This window comes from Manis pentadactyla, chromosome 3 (genome assembly GCF_030020395.1).
Source record: "Manis pentadactyla isolate mManPen7 chromosome 3, mManPen7.hap1, whole genome shotgun sequence".
NCBI classification, from domain to species: domain Eukaryota; kingdom Metazoa; phylum Chordata; class Mammalia; order Pholidota; family Manidae; genus Manis; species Manis pentadactyla.
In genome coordinates, this window is record NC_080021.1 from 10,330,413 (window position 1) to 10,349,022 (window position 18,610).

Genomic DNA, 18,610 nt, shown 5'->3' on the forward strand with positions numbered 1-18,610 from the left:
TTAGGTCAGACGTTTGGACATCTGATGCAGTCGCTGTAAAACATTACTTTGCGGTATGTAATTCCATCCATGTGGGGACTGTTATCTGTGTCCCTTTCTCCTAGAGTGCCAATGCTTTTTAGGTACTGTCACTTTTATTTGTTAAACATGCACATAGCACTTGCTCTGTGCCAGACACTGTTCACTGTATTTTATAAATGTAACATGTTTTAGTCCTCATAACAGCTTTGGGTGAGGAAACCAAGGCACAGAGAGGGTTAGTGACTTGCACAGCAGCAAATGGCAGAGCCAGAAAGCAAAGTCAGGCAGGGTTCCTGCTTAAAACAATGATGCCATGAACTCCACAGGTATTTTTGAGTGAGTGAAGTTTAAGGAACTTGACCCAGATAGCACTAGCCAAAGGCCAACTTGAGAATCAAATCCAGTCTGTTTGGCCTTAAGCCCAGCTCCTCCCTCGCCCCTCGAGTGTCCCACAGTGTCCTAGGCCCACGCAGGGAGACCCGGGAGGTCTGACCTCCTGGTTCGGTGGAGAGGCGAAATCCAGCCAGTTCTGCTCATGTAAGCTTTGAAGGTGGACAGGGCGCACCCCAGATCCCACAAACCACTCCACGCTGCCTCCTTCTCTCTTGCTGTTCTCGTTTTTCCTTCTGGGATTGGATGGGACTGAGAGTGAAAAAGGAGAAGCTTATTAAGAGCATTTGCCCGGCAATGGGGAAATGCTTTTAATAAGAAGAAAGAGCTATCTGAAGGCCAGAGAGTGTGATGCTCACAGTTCTGGGCTCATGTACTGAAATCTTCAGACCCTGTTTAGTACAGCAGAGACTTAGCTGAGTAACTACCCAGGGCCTGCGGTGAAAGCAAGTTCTCTTTAATAAAACTATGGTAGCCCCAAATATTACATGAGATACATTTTTTAAATATTCAGGTATCTCATATGTAGCTGGGTAGCCTGTATTTTTATTGGCTAAATTTGGCACCCGTACTCCAAACACAAAGCTGAGATGGCCAATGGCAAAAAACAAAAAACTCGACAGAAGGAAAAATGCATTTTTTTTTCAAGAACAAAATCAATAGAAATTGTAGTCTTAAAATAACAAATGTTACCATCATAACTCTTCATCTAAATGGAAGAGAGTAGTTAACACAATAAGGCTGCAGTCAAAAATAGAAAGAAAGGCACATCTATTATACAGATGTGGAGAATTACTTTTTGCCATAAGTTTATATCTGTTCACTCCCTATGCTTCTGATGTGATGCTGGGCCCCAGGATGGACACAAAGAAGGAAGAAAAGGAGAAGAAGAAGAAGAGAGAAAGATATTAGAACAAGTGAGAATTCAGATACCCAAGCAGATCCCATACTCCAGAGATTATACTGGGTGCCGTATTTTGGGATTTCATTGAATCGTCACAAAATACCTGCAAGAAAGCTTTGACTGTCCATTTGACACACGAAGCTCAGAAAGGTGATGTCCTGCTTGCACAGTAGTTGGAGTGCCAGAGGATGGAGCCCTCACGTAGTTTGCCATGTTGCCTGCCCACCCCCCACCCAGTACCCCTTTGCTGGGGAGAATGCTAAGCCCTGGACTCACTAGTCTCTCTCTCTCTCTCTCTTTGGTCTCCCTTTCAATGTCTCTGTGGAGAATGCAGCCCTGCTGGCCTTACCTGTGAATTAGGCGCTCATGTATCTATCGCCTCTAAGTTACTGAACAGCTTGAGGGAAGGGGCGTGTCTGACCTGTCCCTGGGTCGCCAGCCTGCATGCAATGACTGGTTTATGTATTAAGCACCTACTATGTGCCAGACCCTGGGTTAAATGCTTTGTATTTAGTATCTTAAATCCTCACAAAGACCTGTGGACTAGTTTCTCTTATCCCCATTTTTCCGAGGAAAACTGGGATTCATGGAATCAACAGATTTCTGAGAGTAAGAGAACTTTGAGAAAGCCCCAGCTTCTTGTCCTCCATACGTCCCGTCTGTTCAGGGCAGCATCCAGAATAAACACCACTCAAGTATCTACTGATAATTCAAAAGCAATTTAATTGTTTACTAGGATCTTTCAAGAAAATTCCAAAGGCGGTTCCATCTCTAACAAAGAGCAGAACGTCTCAAAATACAATTTACCATGAGGCTGCCCACTGCCTGAGACATTTTCCTCTCCCCAGTGCATTTTCTCCCTCTTTACATTTCACCATCTGGATCTATTCCATTCTCTACCAATAACAAGTTTCTGCTCTTTTCAAATCAAGTCTGTATAGCCCACAGGTTAAATGGGCCTTACATTAATACCTACACATAGAGATTTTATAGTTATTAAGGGATAAAGTGCATCAGATAGCCTTCTGTGTAGTGTCTGACACACAGCCCTCAATAACTTTTCACCATTGTTCTAATTCGTCTCAGCTTTGCAGCTTTAACTATCATGGTGATTTTGCATAGCAAATGCCCAGTTCTGCAGAGAAGGAAAGAGTGTGAACACTCACATATGCTTTTTTTCTATTTTTTTTATTATTTAGTATATTATATTTCTATTTATAAGCAGCACTCGTGCTGTATTTGAAAGTTATTTCCCACCTAAACAGCTAGAAAACCTATGGAAAAGATACTAGTTCCCCTCCCATATTCCCAGATTTCCTGCAGCTATGCAGGTCACAGGAGTAATTCTAGCATGGGCTGTAAATAAAAGTGTGTCACTCCTGCCAAGAATTTAACCCTCCAGCTCTCTCCCTCCCACTGCCACAGTGAATCCTGTTATTTGAAAGCATCTGTTCTGCACCTTCCCCTGAGTCTAGTGCTGAGGCCTATTCACAGCATACTTATCTCTGCGAGTTAGAGTGCAGGGAGGCCAGGGACCAGATGGAGAGCTAGAAGACAGAGGAGCCTCCATTAACCAGGGTTCCTGAGTGACTATGTGGAGCAGAGTTCACCAGTTTGCAGTGAAGATAGACTATAAACAAGAAATCAACTTCTGCTATTGAATTAAGCCAGTAAGATTATGGAGTTAATTTGTTACCTCAGTATAACCTAACTTACTTAACTATCCAAAGCCTTCTACAGTTACATTTCTAAAATGACTCCCCATGCAATGTTCTCAAGGATATTCTGCATCAGCGTGGTTAGAAGTCAGTGTGTTTCCTCCAAGTGCTTACTTGCTTCCAGGTGGGCCAGAGTCTCATGAACATGCTGGACTTCCTGGTACCTGGTCCTCTGGTGAGGCTGTGCATGGGCCTTGCATGCATCCTGTCCCTTTGGAACACAGGTAGGTCTGGCTGAAGTTCAAGAAATATCTGTTCTATATACTAAGTTTGGGTATTCATTCTGTTTAGAGAAAGGCAGTGGTCAATGTTTCAGTCCAGAATCCTAAATGAGTTTGATCAAAATAGCAATAATAAATTCCCCAAGTCTGGTTTTGTCCCTTGACTTTTTATGTTTGAGCCCTATTTATGCAACAGAATCGTCTTCACCTCCACCATTAGGGTCCTTGTTCAAACCATTGTCTTCTCTTTGCTGGACCACTAAGCGAGCTAAACCATTTCCCTTGCTTCTCCTCTTGTCTCTCCATGATCTATTCTCCACCCGCCAGTCTGCATGATCTTTTCATAAGCTTCATTATGTCACCTTCCAAGTTCCTCCCTCATTCTCCCCTGCAAAAAAAAAAAATATTCAATGGCTTCCTACCTATCTTTGGGTACTGTCCCAAGTCCTTTAACATGGCCCTGCCCTCCATGCCATCACCATTCCTACAATCCCCCACCTCCTTCATTCTTACATTCCATTACTGTTGACCTTTCAGGTCTTTAAAGTAAAGTTATGCCCATCTCAGACCCCAGGCACATGCTGGTTTCTATACACTGAATACTCCTCAGCCAGTTGCATCCCTTCAAATACCATTCAGCTTTCAGATCTCAGGCAAACATCACCTCCCCAGGAAAGCTTTCAGATCACTGAGAATAGATCAGGCTCCCTGTTGCACACCCTCAAAGTGCCCTTCAAAGAATTCAACGTTGTGGTAATAACCTGCAATCTTCATTTCCTTTATATCTGCCTTCTCAAGTAGACTGTAAGCTCCATAAGGATGGAATTTGTATCCATTGTTTATCATAGTTCCTCTAGCATCTAATACACACAATGCTTATTAAAGCCCAGGTGCTGAGTAACATTATCAACCATTAGTATTATTATTGTTGTTCTATAAATAGTTCGTGAAGAAGTTACTGAATGAATGAACAAACTACATGTGGGATTTTAAGCAAGTCACTTCACCATTCCAGATCACAATTTTGTCATTTTTAAAATAAGTACTTTGGATTAAATTCTCTCTGGTGTCATTTTCTGGGTTATAATTTCTCTGATGAAACGTTTTTATTTTAGTGTCTGCTATTAAAGAAGAAGCCAAGAAGGAAAAGGTCATGACCTTCCTACCTACAACAGGTAAATGAGAAGGTGCTCCTCCTAGCTCACTCTGCTTGGGCAAATTCCTTGGCTTCTCTGAGCCTCACTTTTTCTCTCTGTATGATGGAAATTGGACCATATCTCAGGATCTAACAGCTGTAGTAATAGTTCCTATGAGCTGTTCACTGCTTCATGGTCACAGAACACCTGGATTATCATGATTTTATTGAATCCACAAATTGTGACATTCTATTAGCAATAGGAGATTTCATAATGGGGGGTATTGTTATGTGCCAGCATCACCTTTGTAATAAATCTGTCTTTCTTTACCTTTTTTTCTTTTTCTGCTGGTATAAAATTGGCTGTGTGGTAAGACGGTGAATGCATTACATCATAAAGCACACGTAGGAGTCAGGGGCTTGGTTTGTAAACCAACAGGATAATCTTTTGTGTGCTTTTGGGTTTTGGGGGAGAGGATTACTCCTTACTTTTTAAATTTCATTTATTTTTAATTAGTATAATTCATGTGGTTCAAAATGCAAAAGGTGCAAAGTTTCTAAACTTAAAGTGCTGTTCCAGCCAGCCACTTCCCTTCCCCAGAGGACGCCAATTATGCCAATTTCTTGTGGATAAGCAGGGCAATTTTTAATAAATATATTCCCTATTTGAGCCTCCAAGCTCCTCTTTAAATGGGAACCTTTCTTGCTCTAAAGTAATCATAAAGGGGAAGGGGGAAAGAATACTAAACCTGAGTATGAAAAGTGCCAATACCTTTTCTCTTAAAGATATTACTATGGTGGTCTTTTAATCCAAAAAAAAAGGAATGATAGTTTTATATTATCTGTCTGGCAATTTATCTGAAAAATGCTTCCATTAAGCACCTTATTCAAAAATCCATACTTGAGGGGTGTTTAGTTCAGACCTCAAATATCGTTACCAAAATTCACCCACAGGTTTGTAATCATACCAAGTGGCAGAATCATTGTTTCTTTGGTGATGGGAGTGGTACTTGAGAAAGCTCACTGGTCAGGAAGATTGTGCAGGGCCCTCCAACCAGCCTTGACAGGTGCAGGACTCCTGCCAGCCCAGCAGCCTGGAGCGTCCCTGGAGAGTGGAGATGCGGAACTCACACGATCCTGGTCCCCAGCCCCAGGGAGGACTTGCTTTCCTGGTCAGGGAACAAGTAAGGTCGGTTGATGGTTCCCCCAGATGTCCCTGCAGCTGCTTTAGAGCCGACTGACGACTCACGGAGAGCAACTCAGGGCACGGGGAGGGAGTGAGCAGCACCCTCCCAAGTCAGAGCCCAGGCTGTCTGACAGCTTCTGGCCTGCTAGATAAATGAATGCCTCTCTCAGAGTTCCTATTGTTGTAACATGACCTGCCCTCTCCAGGAGCCATGCTGTAGGGAAGGGGATCCATAGGCCCCACCTACCTGTAGCCCCAAAGCTCTGATCTTTAACCAAAATGCCTGATGATTGGTGAAAGGTCAAATTGGCTTAAACAGGCAACAGTTGACTGGACCTAAGTTCCAACAGGGTACTTGAAAAGCAGAGAGCAACTTAAATGTCTGCCCATATATGAATGGATAAAAAAAATGTGGTAGATACATAAAACAGAGTATTATTCAGCCTTAAAAAAGGAGATAATCTTGCCATATGCAACAACATAAATGAACCTGAAAGATGCTATGCTAAGGTGACATATGCCAGGCACAGAAGGACAAAGACTGCATGAGCCACTTATATGAGGAATCTAAAAAATAGTCAGGCTCATAGAAGCAGAGAGAAAAAGGCAGTTGCCAAGGATGGAGAGAGCGGGAAATCACCACTAGCCCAGTGTGGGATGGAGGTGTATCACTTCATTTTCCTGGGCCTCAATTCCTTGTCCCTCAAAGGGAGTGTTGGACACTATGATTTTCAAGGATGTTAGAAATTGTGTGAAGCTGTGCTTCCATGATACTGTTTTATTCATGAAAACTTTTATTTTAGTGTCTGGAAATAAAGATGTTAAAAAAGAAAAAGATGTGGCTTTCCTTGGTGCAACAGGTAACTAGACCAGCCTTAAATTCTGACTTACTCTGTAATGTTGTAATAATTAATGTTTTAATGTTCATGTATTTTAGAATACATAGGGATATATTTAGCAAAATATATACATTTTATTAGATATATCTATTTCCCACCAGTCTCTACTGTCTCCAAATGCACAGATAAAATATCACTAAAACCAGTGTTCCTTGTTCTTCACCCAGATTTGTATCTACTCTAACTTGTCACAATATATGCCACTGGCTGTTACCTCCTGAGGACAAAATATATCTAACAGAAATACATTAGGACATATGTTTTAGCCTCCCTGTCCTTGTTTTTTCTGCCTATAAAGGGCTATAAGGCAACTTCTGCATTAGAATATGGCAAATACTACATGAAAAATAATCATTGCAACAATGTTAGAAGTAGATGAGGTACCATCAAAAGGCATCTAATCGAAAACAGCTGATCTTTCAGTCTCAGCTCTAAGTCACTGCCACAGGGAGGTCTCCTCCAGCCCTTACACCAGGTCAGGTGCCCTGAAGAAGGTGCTCACACAAACCTACAAACCTGCTGTTCCTTGTTGACACTCCTCACGTGCAATTACACGTGAATCTCCCTCCTCCTGCTCCAGGGACTACAAGGAGCTCCATGTAGGTGAAGACCCAATCCTTTCCTTGACCTCTTTATACCCAGCCCCCAAGCATTGCTTGGCACTCAGTGACTATTTGTTGAATGAATAAAGGTTGAATGAAGGCCCTGACATTTCAACTTTCCTTTGACACTTTCTTCTTTGATAGTGTGAACTTTGCCAAGTGGGCAAGCGGCCTGATATTTTGGAAAAGACACTGCTCTGTGTCTCTAGGAAGTAGGTTCTGGCCCCTTCATTACCAGGGCTCACCTGTGAATATTAGGCACATTTTCTTTCCTCTCTGAGCCTCGGTTTCTCCAGCTAGTGAAGAGATGGAGTAAGGTAGCCCCCCTATGTCAGAATCACCTTGTCTATTTATTAAAACATGGATTTCTAGGCCCAGCCCAGTTCAAGGAGACTAGAATATCAGGGGAGCAAGATTCCTGGAATCTGTTTTTCACAGTGTCCCCATCACTGAGCCTGGGGCCGCTGCAGTAGAGGACCCTGAGCCTTCTCCAGGGCTGTGGGGCTGGAGCTGGAAGCTCCCATTCCTCTCCTGAACCATTTCTCTCCCCAGTGTCTGGCTTTGGAGGAGAAGAGAAGAAGGAACAGGGGATGGCCTTTCTTGATACCACAGGTAAGTCCCCCCAACCCCGTTCCACTCCCCTATAGGTGGCCTGGGCTGCCAGTAAACTCTCCACTTACCTGGACCTCCATCCTAATCCCCCGAATGAGGGAGCAGCATATGTCCAATCTTCAGATTGCTTCCTCCACACAACCATCAGAATGTTATGTAAGAGTTGAAAAAGACCGTTTGTAAAAATATAGAGGAGGGAGCATCAACCCGAATTTCTACCTTGCCAGCTGTTATTTTCCCGTCTTCAGGGAATCAATCACTGGGGGAAGGATGGTTCTAATGGAGCAGCATCTCTGCACCTGGTGGTGCACTGCCAGCACCTGGGATTGACTGATTGATTGACTGATAGGTTTGGGTACCAATGCCTGGGCCACATCCCAGAGCTCTTAAGTCTGGGCCTCTGAGGATGGAGCCCAAGACCTGCAACTGCAGAATTAGACAAAGAAATCTTCCTGGGTGATGCCAATGCCCAGCCAGGGTCTGCTGACCACAGTAGTTACTTCCAGTACCGTGCCGTTGAAAGTCCATGTGATTTCCCTGGGTATCACATGTGAGTGTTTCCCACCAATTTCTACTCCCTCCAAATGCACAGATAGAAAGTTACTAAAATCAAACGGTCCTTGTACTTCACCCAGACTTGTATCTCCTCTAACCCGTCGTGAGGTATGCCACTGGCTGTCACCTCCTGAAGACAGGAACTGCCTCATCTCCGAAAACCCTTGAGCCCCGCACTGGGAGCGTTTCAGGAAACATCACAGAAGGGGCACGTCTGCCTGAACATTGGAAATGTCTCTGTTGCCCAGAAAAGCCTGACATTATCATCCAATCTCTTCCAGAACTGCCCGCAAGGTCTGTCGATCTGTCAGCACTTAACCTGACAGAGCTGGTGAACGGGATGCTGAGGAGAGCTTTAAAAGGTAGCCCTTTTTTAAAAAAAAATTTTTTTGGGTATCATTAATCTACAATTACATGAAGAACATTATGTTTACTAGGCTCCCCCTTCACCAAGTCCCCCCCACATACCCCATTACAGTCACTGTCCATCAGCGTAGTAAGATGCTATAGAATCACTACTTGTCTTCTCTGTGTTGTACGGCCCTCCCCGTGCCCCCACACACACATTATACATGCTAATTGTAATAAGGTAGCCCCTTTTTAAAAGTCCAATCCAGGCGCATCTTTGTCTCATACCAGCTTCCCTTCTGGACTCCGTGTGACCTGGACCGGTCACATCTCTATGTCTCAGCTTCTTTGTGTTCAGAGGCAGAAAGTGCTGTCCCTCCTAACACTGATGAGATTAAAAACATTGATGAGATGATGTAGGGGGCCTGCCGGCACTTTGCAAGCCAGCTGCAGTCCACACATGGTGCATCTGGAGGCATTTCTAACCCTAACTGCACTGTGAGAGAGCTTAAGAACAGATCAGGAAATACAGCCAAGCAGCATGTACTTTTACATTTTTTGGTTTGCTTTTATTTGATTCTGTTTATTCTTTTCAGTTTTGATTATTTGATGGTTTAGTTTTGTTATTTATCTTTATTATTTGTTCATTGTATTAATAATTTCTATTATGTTTACTGATTCCTATGATCATTTACTTACTGCTAGTAAGCGTAAGTCTGTTTCTGGATCTCGATGTCTTTGTCAGACAGCAAGAGGTTCTTCTCCTTGCTGAGCATCACCTCCTACAGTTCCTTTGCCTTCCACAAGTTGTCTGTGGCCATTTACAACAGTAAGTGCTGCCAGGCTCTTTTTAGAGGCGATAGTGGTGAGTGATGGGCCGGCAGGGCCACGTCCTGGTTGCTGTGTGAATCCTTCCTCTTCACAGTTTCTAACCTGAAGACCGTGGACCCAGCCAAATTCCCCACACGCTACTGCTACTGTCTGAACAATCGGACCAGTGACGTGTCAGGTGGGTGGAACTGACCCTGAGGCTTGCAGCTTTCGGGTTTTGCTTGTGCCTTTGTTGATAAATTTGAATTACATTTTTCTCCACAGAGTAAAATAGGCAAATAGAGTGATATCGACTGTACTTAAATAGGTGCACATTGTCCCAGAAAGTCCTTTTCTTGGTTTTGACCCTGGAGAAATAGTGAAGTCTGTGCAAAGGGTCAAGAACAAAATGTTCATGAGGCACTGTTTCAGCAGCAGAATCTGAGACCAACATAACCCCCAGCTTTAGGAAAATGGTTACATTATATACCATATGAGCAAACTTTGGAAACAGCCGGAGATGGTACATAAAGGAAGGAGGGTAGCCAGATTTGGCCTGCATGTGGAAACTTTTCTACGGAATTTTTAACTAGAAAAAGAGAGCTACAAAGAAATAGGTAGAATGCAATGTCATTGGTAAAAAAATTCAAAAGTATCTGGACACCAGGTAGATGATTAACTCTGAAAAGAAGACTGGGTGTGTTTTGGAGTGGAAGAGTGCTGACTAAAGGGGCCATATATTATCCGATTTCTTTCTCAATGAGTATAGTCATGTACTATTTTTATAAAAATTGAGAGTATTATGTGTTTTGTATATTTAGAGAATCCTGAAAAATAAAAATGAAAATACTCTCTCATCACTAATTCACCTGTTCAACAATTCTTTATTGAGCACATACTGTTAGCCAGACACTCTTGCAGGTGTGAGGGTACCATGGGGGGCAAAGTGGACTTGGCCCCTGCAGTCATGGACTTCAGCTCTGTAGGAAGGTCAGACAGTGAACGGATAGACAGGAAGTACCCTGTCTCTGGGCTAACAGCGTGGCCGTCAGAACAATAAAGCAGGGAAAAGGGTGAGGGGGAAAGCAAAGGATGCTGTGGCTGAGGAGGTCAGGGAAGTCTGCTCCAAAAAGGCAGAAAGTGGGGAGACAGCCTGTGGTACCTGGGGATGGAGTGTTTCAGGAAAAACTCAGTCAGCAGAGGGAGGACTGGACAGGCCAGTGTGGTAGGAGCAGGTAAACCAGAGCAAAGGGTCTTGGGAAATGAATTCGAAAGTGTGGGGGTGAGGCAAACAGGGTATTGCAGATCACGTGCACGTTTGTAGTCTGCCACAGGATTTTGATTTTTCACTCTGAATAAAAAGGAAACTATTGTGATTTTCTACACAGGGGAATGACATGATCTAACATACATTTTAAAGGGATCCCTCTGTTAAAAAAACGGACTGTAAGGAAAGCAAGAAGATGAACAAGCTTCCTGTTCTTTTCCCACTTAACCTAATACTAAAAATATTTTTCCATGATATCACAAACTCTTTGCAAACATTTGTATAGTTACCTAAGCTACGAATTACAAGCATTTTCTTAGCTAGTATGCTGTTGGACTTTTAGGTGTTTCCCAGGTTTTTCTTAACATAAAATATCCTGTATTAGACATCTTTGTGCAGAAACCTTTCTCCTGTTACAGATAACTTTCTGAGGATATATTCCCCAAAGTAGAATTTCTGAAACAAATATTGTGAACATCTTCAAGAGAATAATTTTATTGTTTTGATGAGTCCTGTATGCCAGACCCTGTAGTAAGTACCTAATGTCCATTATCTTATTTAACTCCCCTTCTGAATCTCATCAACAAACTCCTTTTGGGAGGGAATATGTTCTTCAGAATCACATCTTTCTCACCATCTCACAGATCCCTACTGGGAGCCAAGTTTTGTGCAGGCATTGAGTCCCTGCTCTGGTTGTGTGAAAGATAAAAATGGAATTTAAAAAGTGGAGTCCCATCTGCTGGGAAAGAGGTTGATAATTCTATTCGGTGAGCCAGTGTGTATTTCCATATACTTGAAATGATTATTTGACAAGAATTGACCCATGGATCATTACCATTAATGAAATAGCATGCTGCTCCTCTGGTAAGCCATAACAACTTTTTTACAAGGTTTGACACATCACACTGATTCCTCTCAAACTGCCACCATGAGAGTCTGCACCCTTAGGCCAACATCTTGCCATTGCTTAAAACCTCGGGGAAGATGTATGTGTGAATAATCTTCAGACCTGGGTCATTTTCTTTAGAATAGTCTCAACTCTGACATACAGCTCTCCTTTGATGGTGTATTTGCACACATTTCTTTTATTTTTCTAAATGAAAATAGCTTAAATTTTCTTGGTATTAAAAAAAATACTGTTTGGTGATGTCAAAATGCCATGTAATGCACAGGAATAATTTTAAAATTGCAGAAATACCTGATATGCCAACATCCATAGATTAAACGCAGTACCCACGGTGATGTAAGTCACCTCCCTAATCCTATCTAAGCCATCCACCAAGTACCTAAACTACCTCTCTACACCACCTGCCTACCCCACCCATTTACCCATCTACCTGCCCATCCTACTCCACATTCTCGATATTATTGAGAATACAAACTAGGCCATTATAACAAATGATCCCCAAATCAGGTGGCTCACGGAAGGTTAGGGCCAGGGTTCACCGCTTTCATGTGTGACAACCTGGGGAGGCATAGCAGGCCGCTCTGATGGTTTGATGTTTAGGGACCCCAGGCAGCTTGCAGATTGTTGCTCTGTTTTCCGTAAGGTGTTGCCCTTGTTCTCATAGTCCAGGATGGTTTGCCGTACATCCACCTTCCAGCTACAAGGCAGGGGAGAAAGGAATTGAAAGGCAAGCTCATCACTGTATAAATGCATGGTCTGGAAGCTTTTCACAAGGCTTCTCACATTTCACTGCCCAGAATTAGTCACATGGCCCCACCCACATGCAAAGCAGGCTTGACAATGTCGTTTTCACTTATGTTAAACTGCCAACTGAAATTTCATGTTCTTGTTAAAGGAAGATGGGGGAATGGATGTTGGGAGACATCCATTAGTGTCTACCATGTTTCCCATGCAGTTTTATAACCCACACTTAAGCCAGTCAGCGTGTCTTAAAAACTCACCTTCCAATTCATATAAATATTGGCCTCATCCTTCACATGAATTCATAGCATTCACTGGGAGAATGTACCACAACCTAGTTAATTTATCGCCTCTTGGTGGTAACTTTTTCCCCAGCATTTTACAGTGTTCTAAACAATGCTGTGACGAATACTCATGTACAGTCGCTTGGACTGCTTTCCCAATTATTGCTGTAGAAGAAAATGCTCAAAATAGAATTGTTGCCTGACAGGGAAACTATTTTATGGTGATTCGAATTGCTCACATTTGCTCTAGAAATCTTGCATAAGTTTATACTCTTACCAATCATGCGAAAGTGAGTTTTGCACACCCTTGCCAACACTGAGTACTAAACACATTCTTAAATCACTACCAATTGAATAAGCAAAAATATTTTTTGTTCCTACTTGCTCTTCGTATGTGAAGATCATCAGAAATCATTTGTCTGTAAGTTTTGCTAGTAAATAAAATAAGTCAAATTTTCATGAAAACAGAGGATATCCTTGAGGTAACGATAACCTATTTTTTTCCAAGCCTAATAAACAGATTGTGAAAGCATTTCTAAAAGGAGTGGGCAAAATGCGTTGAGTAAGAGATGGTGTGAGCAGCAGTGGGAAACTGGGAAGAGAGGGAGCTTCGGCCCAAGGCAGACCTCAGCTCAAATTCAAGCTCTGCCACCTGGGCTGGGACCTTGGGAAAGTTCTGTTATTTCTCTGACACTTGGACAGAAGCTGGATTCCATCCTTGGTGTCTTGGCTTCAGAGTCATGCTCATAGCTTCTGTGCAGTATTAATAGTGGATTGCTGTTTACTGGTCAGTTTATGAGGCTCTCTCCCTCTGATTTAATCTCAGCTTCTGGTGGGCTGTGTCTTACACAGTCCACCAGTACCTATCAGGTGTTTGAGACACTACAAACACTCAATGAATGTGTTAGATAAGTGGGTTAATAAACAGAGGAGACTTAAGAAGTAGAAAGAAAATAGGTGGAATAAGTAACAGAATAGTACCTTTCCTCAGCTGCCACATCATGACCAAGGACAGACTGATCTAAAGAGACACAGGAGGGAGGACGCCCAAGTTTGCCTGCCTTCTGCATGGCAATGGGTGCATGGCCACATCTCCCTCCTGGAGCTCAGCCACGTGTCCATGAGGGAGTGTAAGGTCCCCCCACGGCTCTGGCTCACAGGCAGTGTCCACCTCCTGTTGGCTTCCCATGGTACACATTCCGTTGGTTGTCACAGTACATTTCCCTGCCTCTCTGGCTTCTGTATTTTCAATCTTACAGGTTTTATATTTTCAAGTCAGCTTGCCCCCCACCCAAGTTCATACTCCCATTAATGAGAAAAGAAACATTTATACAAGGCATGATGGGAAATTATCCAGGGGACCCCAGAAGCTTCTTTAGAAAAGAAGGCTCCTAGGGCACATATTTTAGGGTTCTTAGGACATATATCCCTTGTAAACCAGGAACACCATTATTCAATAATGCAGCCTTACACTGTCCTTTGATGTTGGCTGAGAAGAATTTGGGATGAGATGCCACTGGGAGAAGAAAGGGGATTATAACAGTGGATCTAAAGTTTTCTGCCTGCCTGGAATTAAGACTTTTAAAATAACTAGTAGTATTTCTCTATATGATAGTATTCCTCCACACCCTGAGCTAGGTCAAACTCTGAAAGATCCAAGCACAGTAACTTTTCCCTCGAGTCTCTGAATCAGAAATGTAAGGCTCCTCAATCTGTCTTGCAGATTTCACAGCCCTGCTGGTGGACGTTATTGGGAATTCTACCAGCTTCCTCACAGAGATTTTTAAGTCGACCTCCATCCTGTCAGGTGTGTGCACCTTGAAACGCTTGGCAAATGTGAGCTTTGGCATCCGTCATGGAATAAGCAAGCCTAGTCAACTCCCCACCCAGCCCCCGCGACAGGCCAGGCTGCCTAGAATCTTCATGTAAGTTTTGCGTAAATAATCAGGGTGGTCCAGTTTCAGCCACTAGGATGTAAAGCTCCATCTTCCAATCAGATATATTCCTGGGGCCTAAGAAATGAGAGGAAGAATCCAAGGCTTAGAGTTGAGGGAATCTAGTTAGAGTCAAGAAAACACCTTCTGGTGGTATACTGACGGCTTATACTCCCATTTTAAAGAAGAGAAAACTGAGATTCAGAGAGGTTGACTGTTCTGCTCAAGTTGGTTCAGAATTCAGGTTTAGATCTATATGGAGCTTAAGCCCGTGTCTGATGTGCCACTGAGAAAAATACACCTCATGTATAAGGAAGGTGGCTTCATATTACCCCTGGGTCATTCACATTCCCCGGGCAACCTACTTTGCAAAGCACAGATCTAGCCAATAGCCCAACACCTGGTCTCATTGAAAAGATGGTGTGCTACACTGTGGAGTAATTGTGGTTTCAAAAACAAGAGAGGGAGGGAGAAAGAAATAGTAATAGTTATTATTTGGTGCCTGGGACTCTTGAGAGGGCTTTCTGTGTATTCCCTCTTTGGGTCCTCTCCAGAACCTCATGAGTAGTTACTGTATTTATACCCACTTTGCAGGTGAGGAAACTGGCACAAAGAAGTCAAGTAATTGCCCAAGGTCATTCTGCAGAGATAGAATCCTAACCCAGGCAGTCTGGCTCCAAAGTCCGTGACCTTGGTCACTATGCTAATGCATATAATAGTAATAGTATCACATTAACAATAATAGTAATTATTATTATGACTATTTACTGAGCTCTTTGGTCTGCCAGGCACCCTTCTTAGCACTTCACACACATCATCTCACTGGATCGTCATAGCCATCCTACCAAGGGCATGCAGCCACGCATCCACACTGCATTAGGGGGCATCCTCAGGGGCAAGTTTATATAGGGATCCAGAAGTGTTCAGACTTTTGAAGGTCCAACAGGGTGTCTACACCGTAATGATATAACACTGCCAGCAGCATCCAGGGCAGCCTGTCATAATCAAACACACTCATATTCATTTAGCAAAATTGTTGACCCTTTACACTAAGTGGGATAGATAAGGACTATAAACAACCTTGCATCTGTTTACCACACTCACACAAAACCATCCATTGTACAGAGTTTTGGGGATCTAGAAATTGCAAATGAAGAACTGTGGGATTTGAATTTTCACCATTTTACAGATGGGTAAACTGAGTCCTAGAGCGGTCAAGCCATTCACTCACATTCCCATAGCTAGTAAGTGGCAGAGCTGATGTTGTAATCCTGAAAGCTGACCCCACAGGCTGTGCCCTTAGTCATTACAGTACAATGTGCCTCCTCCTACCACCCAAATAAACCCCCAGAAAATCAGGGCTGTGTTAAAAGTAAGAAGTTAGCCTTATTTTCCTATGGCATCCTGAACTAGGGAATTCCAGCTTCATTTTCCCTTCAACCAAAGACTTCCAACTTCAGACCCATTGCTGAGTATTGTCTGCTTTGTCTTACAGTGAGTCAGACGAATGAATCCAATTGCATCTTCATCTGTATGATGACAGGAAAGTCAGGTGAACCACCAGCCATTCTTTGACAGGCTCTCTGAGCTGAGGATTAAGCTCAACATGCCAGAAGGTAAGCCCAAGTTTTGATTCTGTTGGTGTGATTTTTGCAGGACGGAATCTTTCTGACTTCTGGGAGATGGCAGAGAAATCACCTGTTATCAATTACACATTTACCAGCAGCATGTCTGGTGTTCTGGGTGAGTATAAACCTCCAAAACTCCTATTACAGAGTCTCCCGGCCAGGGTCTGGCCTAGCAAACTGAAGACCGAATGCTACCCTCAGGTATTTTATTTAGCTGTGCTGTGTTAAAATCAAAGGATTTCACCATCACAGATTCTCCTTTTGAATTTCTGGATTCTCTTACACAAGAAGCTCTGGAAAGCCTGGATCCACCCCCTCATCCATGGCAGCAAGCTCCTGGAGTCGAACAGCTGCAACCCCAAAACCCCACTAGGAGGAACACCTTTCTTCTATTTTCCATAGCCCTCTCTGCCCCCTATTGAGTACTTGGCTTCTGTAGGTATCTGCCCCTGTTGTAGACATTGCCACTATATAATACCCTGCCCCTACCCAACCATCCTCTACCCCTCCACACACAACTACCCATCTCTCTGCCTTTTTCCTGTCACAAGGTTTTGAAACCATATTCAAGCCTTCCTTCTTCCCTGTACTTAACTGTCATTTCTAGCTGAATAAAGTTGCCAAATCTGGCTGGTCCTCTAAGATTATCTGCTGCCATCTCATCTTACTTCAAGTCCTTGTCATCTACCTCTGGACTGGAATAGCCTCTGAACCAGTCCCCTTGACCCATTCTTATTTCCCTAGAACATCCATCCATTGCCATTTGAGCAATAGATAGTCTTAAAATACGATTGACTTGTATCTCTTCACTGCTCAGAACTCTAAGTCAGCAGCAGAGGGTCCGAAATCCTTAACCTGGAATATACATTTCTTTGTCATCAAGCCCCCCTTCACCGGCTCTCTCTTCCCACGAACCTTCTGCTAAAACTACACTGGCGTTCTCCCCTCTGCTTGCAGGTGACATGTATCTCCGTGCCCCTGTGACTTGGCCCACGCTTTTGTCTCAGTCTTGAACCCATCCCTACTTTTCCAAACTTTAGAACCCAGTTTGTCTGTCAATCGGCAGCTCAGGTGCTTCCAGTATAAAAGATGCTCTTTTCTAAAAATTCCTCAATCAAACTTTGTCTTCTGTGATTCTACAACACAGCACCGCCTATCCTGGGCTCCATGTCACTCCGGGTGGTCTCACAGGTGACTGTAGGAGGTCTCCTCACCGAATGCTACTTGAGGGCAGAGACTGAGTCTCCCCCAGCCCCACAGTCTGCCCCCCACCCAGGTGCCTCCCACAGTACCCTGTACATAGTAGGTTCTCCATCAACACCTCTTGGAATGAAATGACATTGACAATAGATCTCCAATTCCATTTCAGTGGCTGCCTTGGTTTACATTTTTTTTTAGGTTGTGGAGCTATGTGGCTTTATTTTTATTTATTATTTTTTTAATTTCGATATCACTAATATACAATTACATGAGCAATATTATGTTTACTAGACTCTCCCCATTATCAAGTCCCCACCACATACCCCATTACAGTCACTGTCCATCATCATAGTAAGATGCTACAGAGTCTCTACTTGTCTTCTCTGTGCGACACTGCCCTCCCCGTGCCCCGCCTACATCATGTGTGCTAATCGTAATGCCCCCTTTCCCCCTTGTCCCTCCCTTCCCTCCCATCCTCCCCAGTCCCTTTCCCTTTGCTAACTGTTAGTCCATTCTTGGGTTCTGTGAGTCTGCTGGTTTACATTTATTGTGGGTCATCTTTTAGTTATGCTGGGGATGGAGCCCCAACTAGTGTGGGATGAAGCTGCTTGATTAGGAGATGAAATGGGCATTTGGTGGGTTCTCTTCACCCACTCAGTTCAGAGGACCAATCCGAGGGCTTCTTCAAAACACCCTTCTAGGACTTTCCCACCACCAGTCTCAATCATGTCTCCCCTTTCATGTTCCTTCAATAAAGCACAAAGGGAAGAGAGGCCATATGTATGAGTTGGTGCTGAGGTTGGTGTACCTGATAGCCAGTCACCTGGCTGAGTGACAGGTTACTAGAGGCCCTTAGCCCCAGGCCCGGTTAGTCTGGAAGCAAAGACCAGGCTTCTGGGGCAGGTGGGGTGTTGTGGAGCCCGAGGTAAGGCAGGAGAGAGGAAATGAAGGGGCAGGGCCCCTCCTACAGCTGCATAGTTCCTGCCCCCCACACAGGTACCAGCCAGAGAGGCAAGGGGGGCCCAGAGAATGAGACTGAAATCCCACCAGTGTGCAGGCCAGCCTTTGTCACCCAGAGGAGGGGACCTTAGGGCTAGTGGGAGCCTGTCATCCTAATATGCAGCCCCCACCATGTAAGCCCCCTGGGGTGGGGGGAAGAGGGGCCATAAAGAGTAAAACTAACTCCTGGGCCTCCCCATTTCCTTCCGGAGCAAGCAAGGGTGCTGGGGAGGTCTCCCTCTGAGTTAG

General features: G+C 43.8%; 1 protein-coding gene across 1 annotated transcript in view; it reads left to right on the forward strand.

Moving 5' to 3' along the window:
- Positions 1-3,178: 3,178 nt before the first annotated feature.
- Positions 3,179-18,610, forward strand: part of HHLA1 (HHLA1 neighbor of OC90) — a 30,803-nt gene continuing 15,371 nt past the window's right edge. The window contains exons 1-9 of the mRNA XM_036890513.2: positions 3,179-3,257; positions 4,370-4,429; positions 7,629-7,688; positions 8,525-8,605; positions 9,337-9,420; positions 9,517-9,600; positions 14,324-14,407; positions 16,030-16,086; positions 16,191-16,277. Of these exons, the coding sequence (XP_036746408.2) occupies positions 3,179-3,257; positions 4,370-4,429; positions 7,629-7,688; positions 8,525-8,605; positions 9,337-9,420; positions 9,517-9,600; positions 14,324-14,407; positions 16,030-16,086; positions 16,191-16,277 (676 nt within the window). The remainder of the gene's footprint in view (positions 3,258-4,369; positions 4,430-7,628; positions 7,689-8,524; positions 8,606-9,336; positions 9,421-9,516; positions 9,601-14,323; positions 14,408-16,029; positions 16,087-16,190; positions 16,278-18,610) is intronic.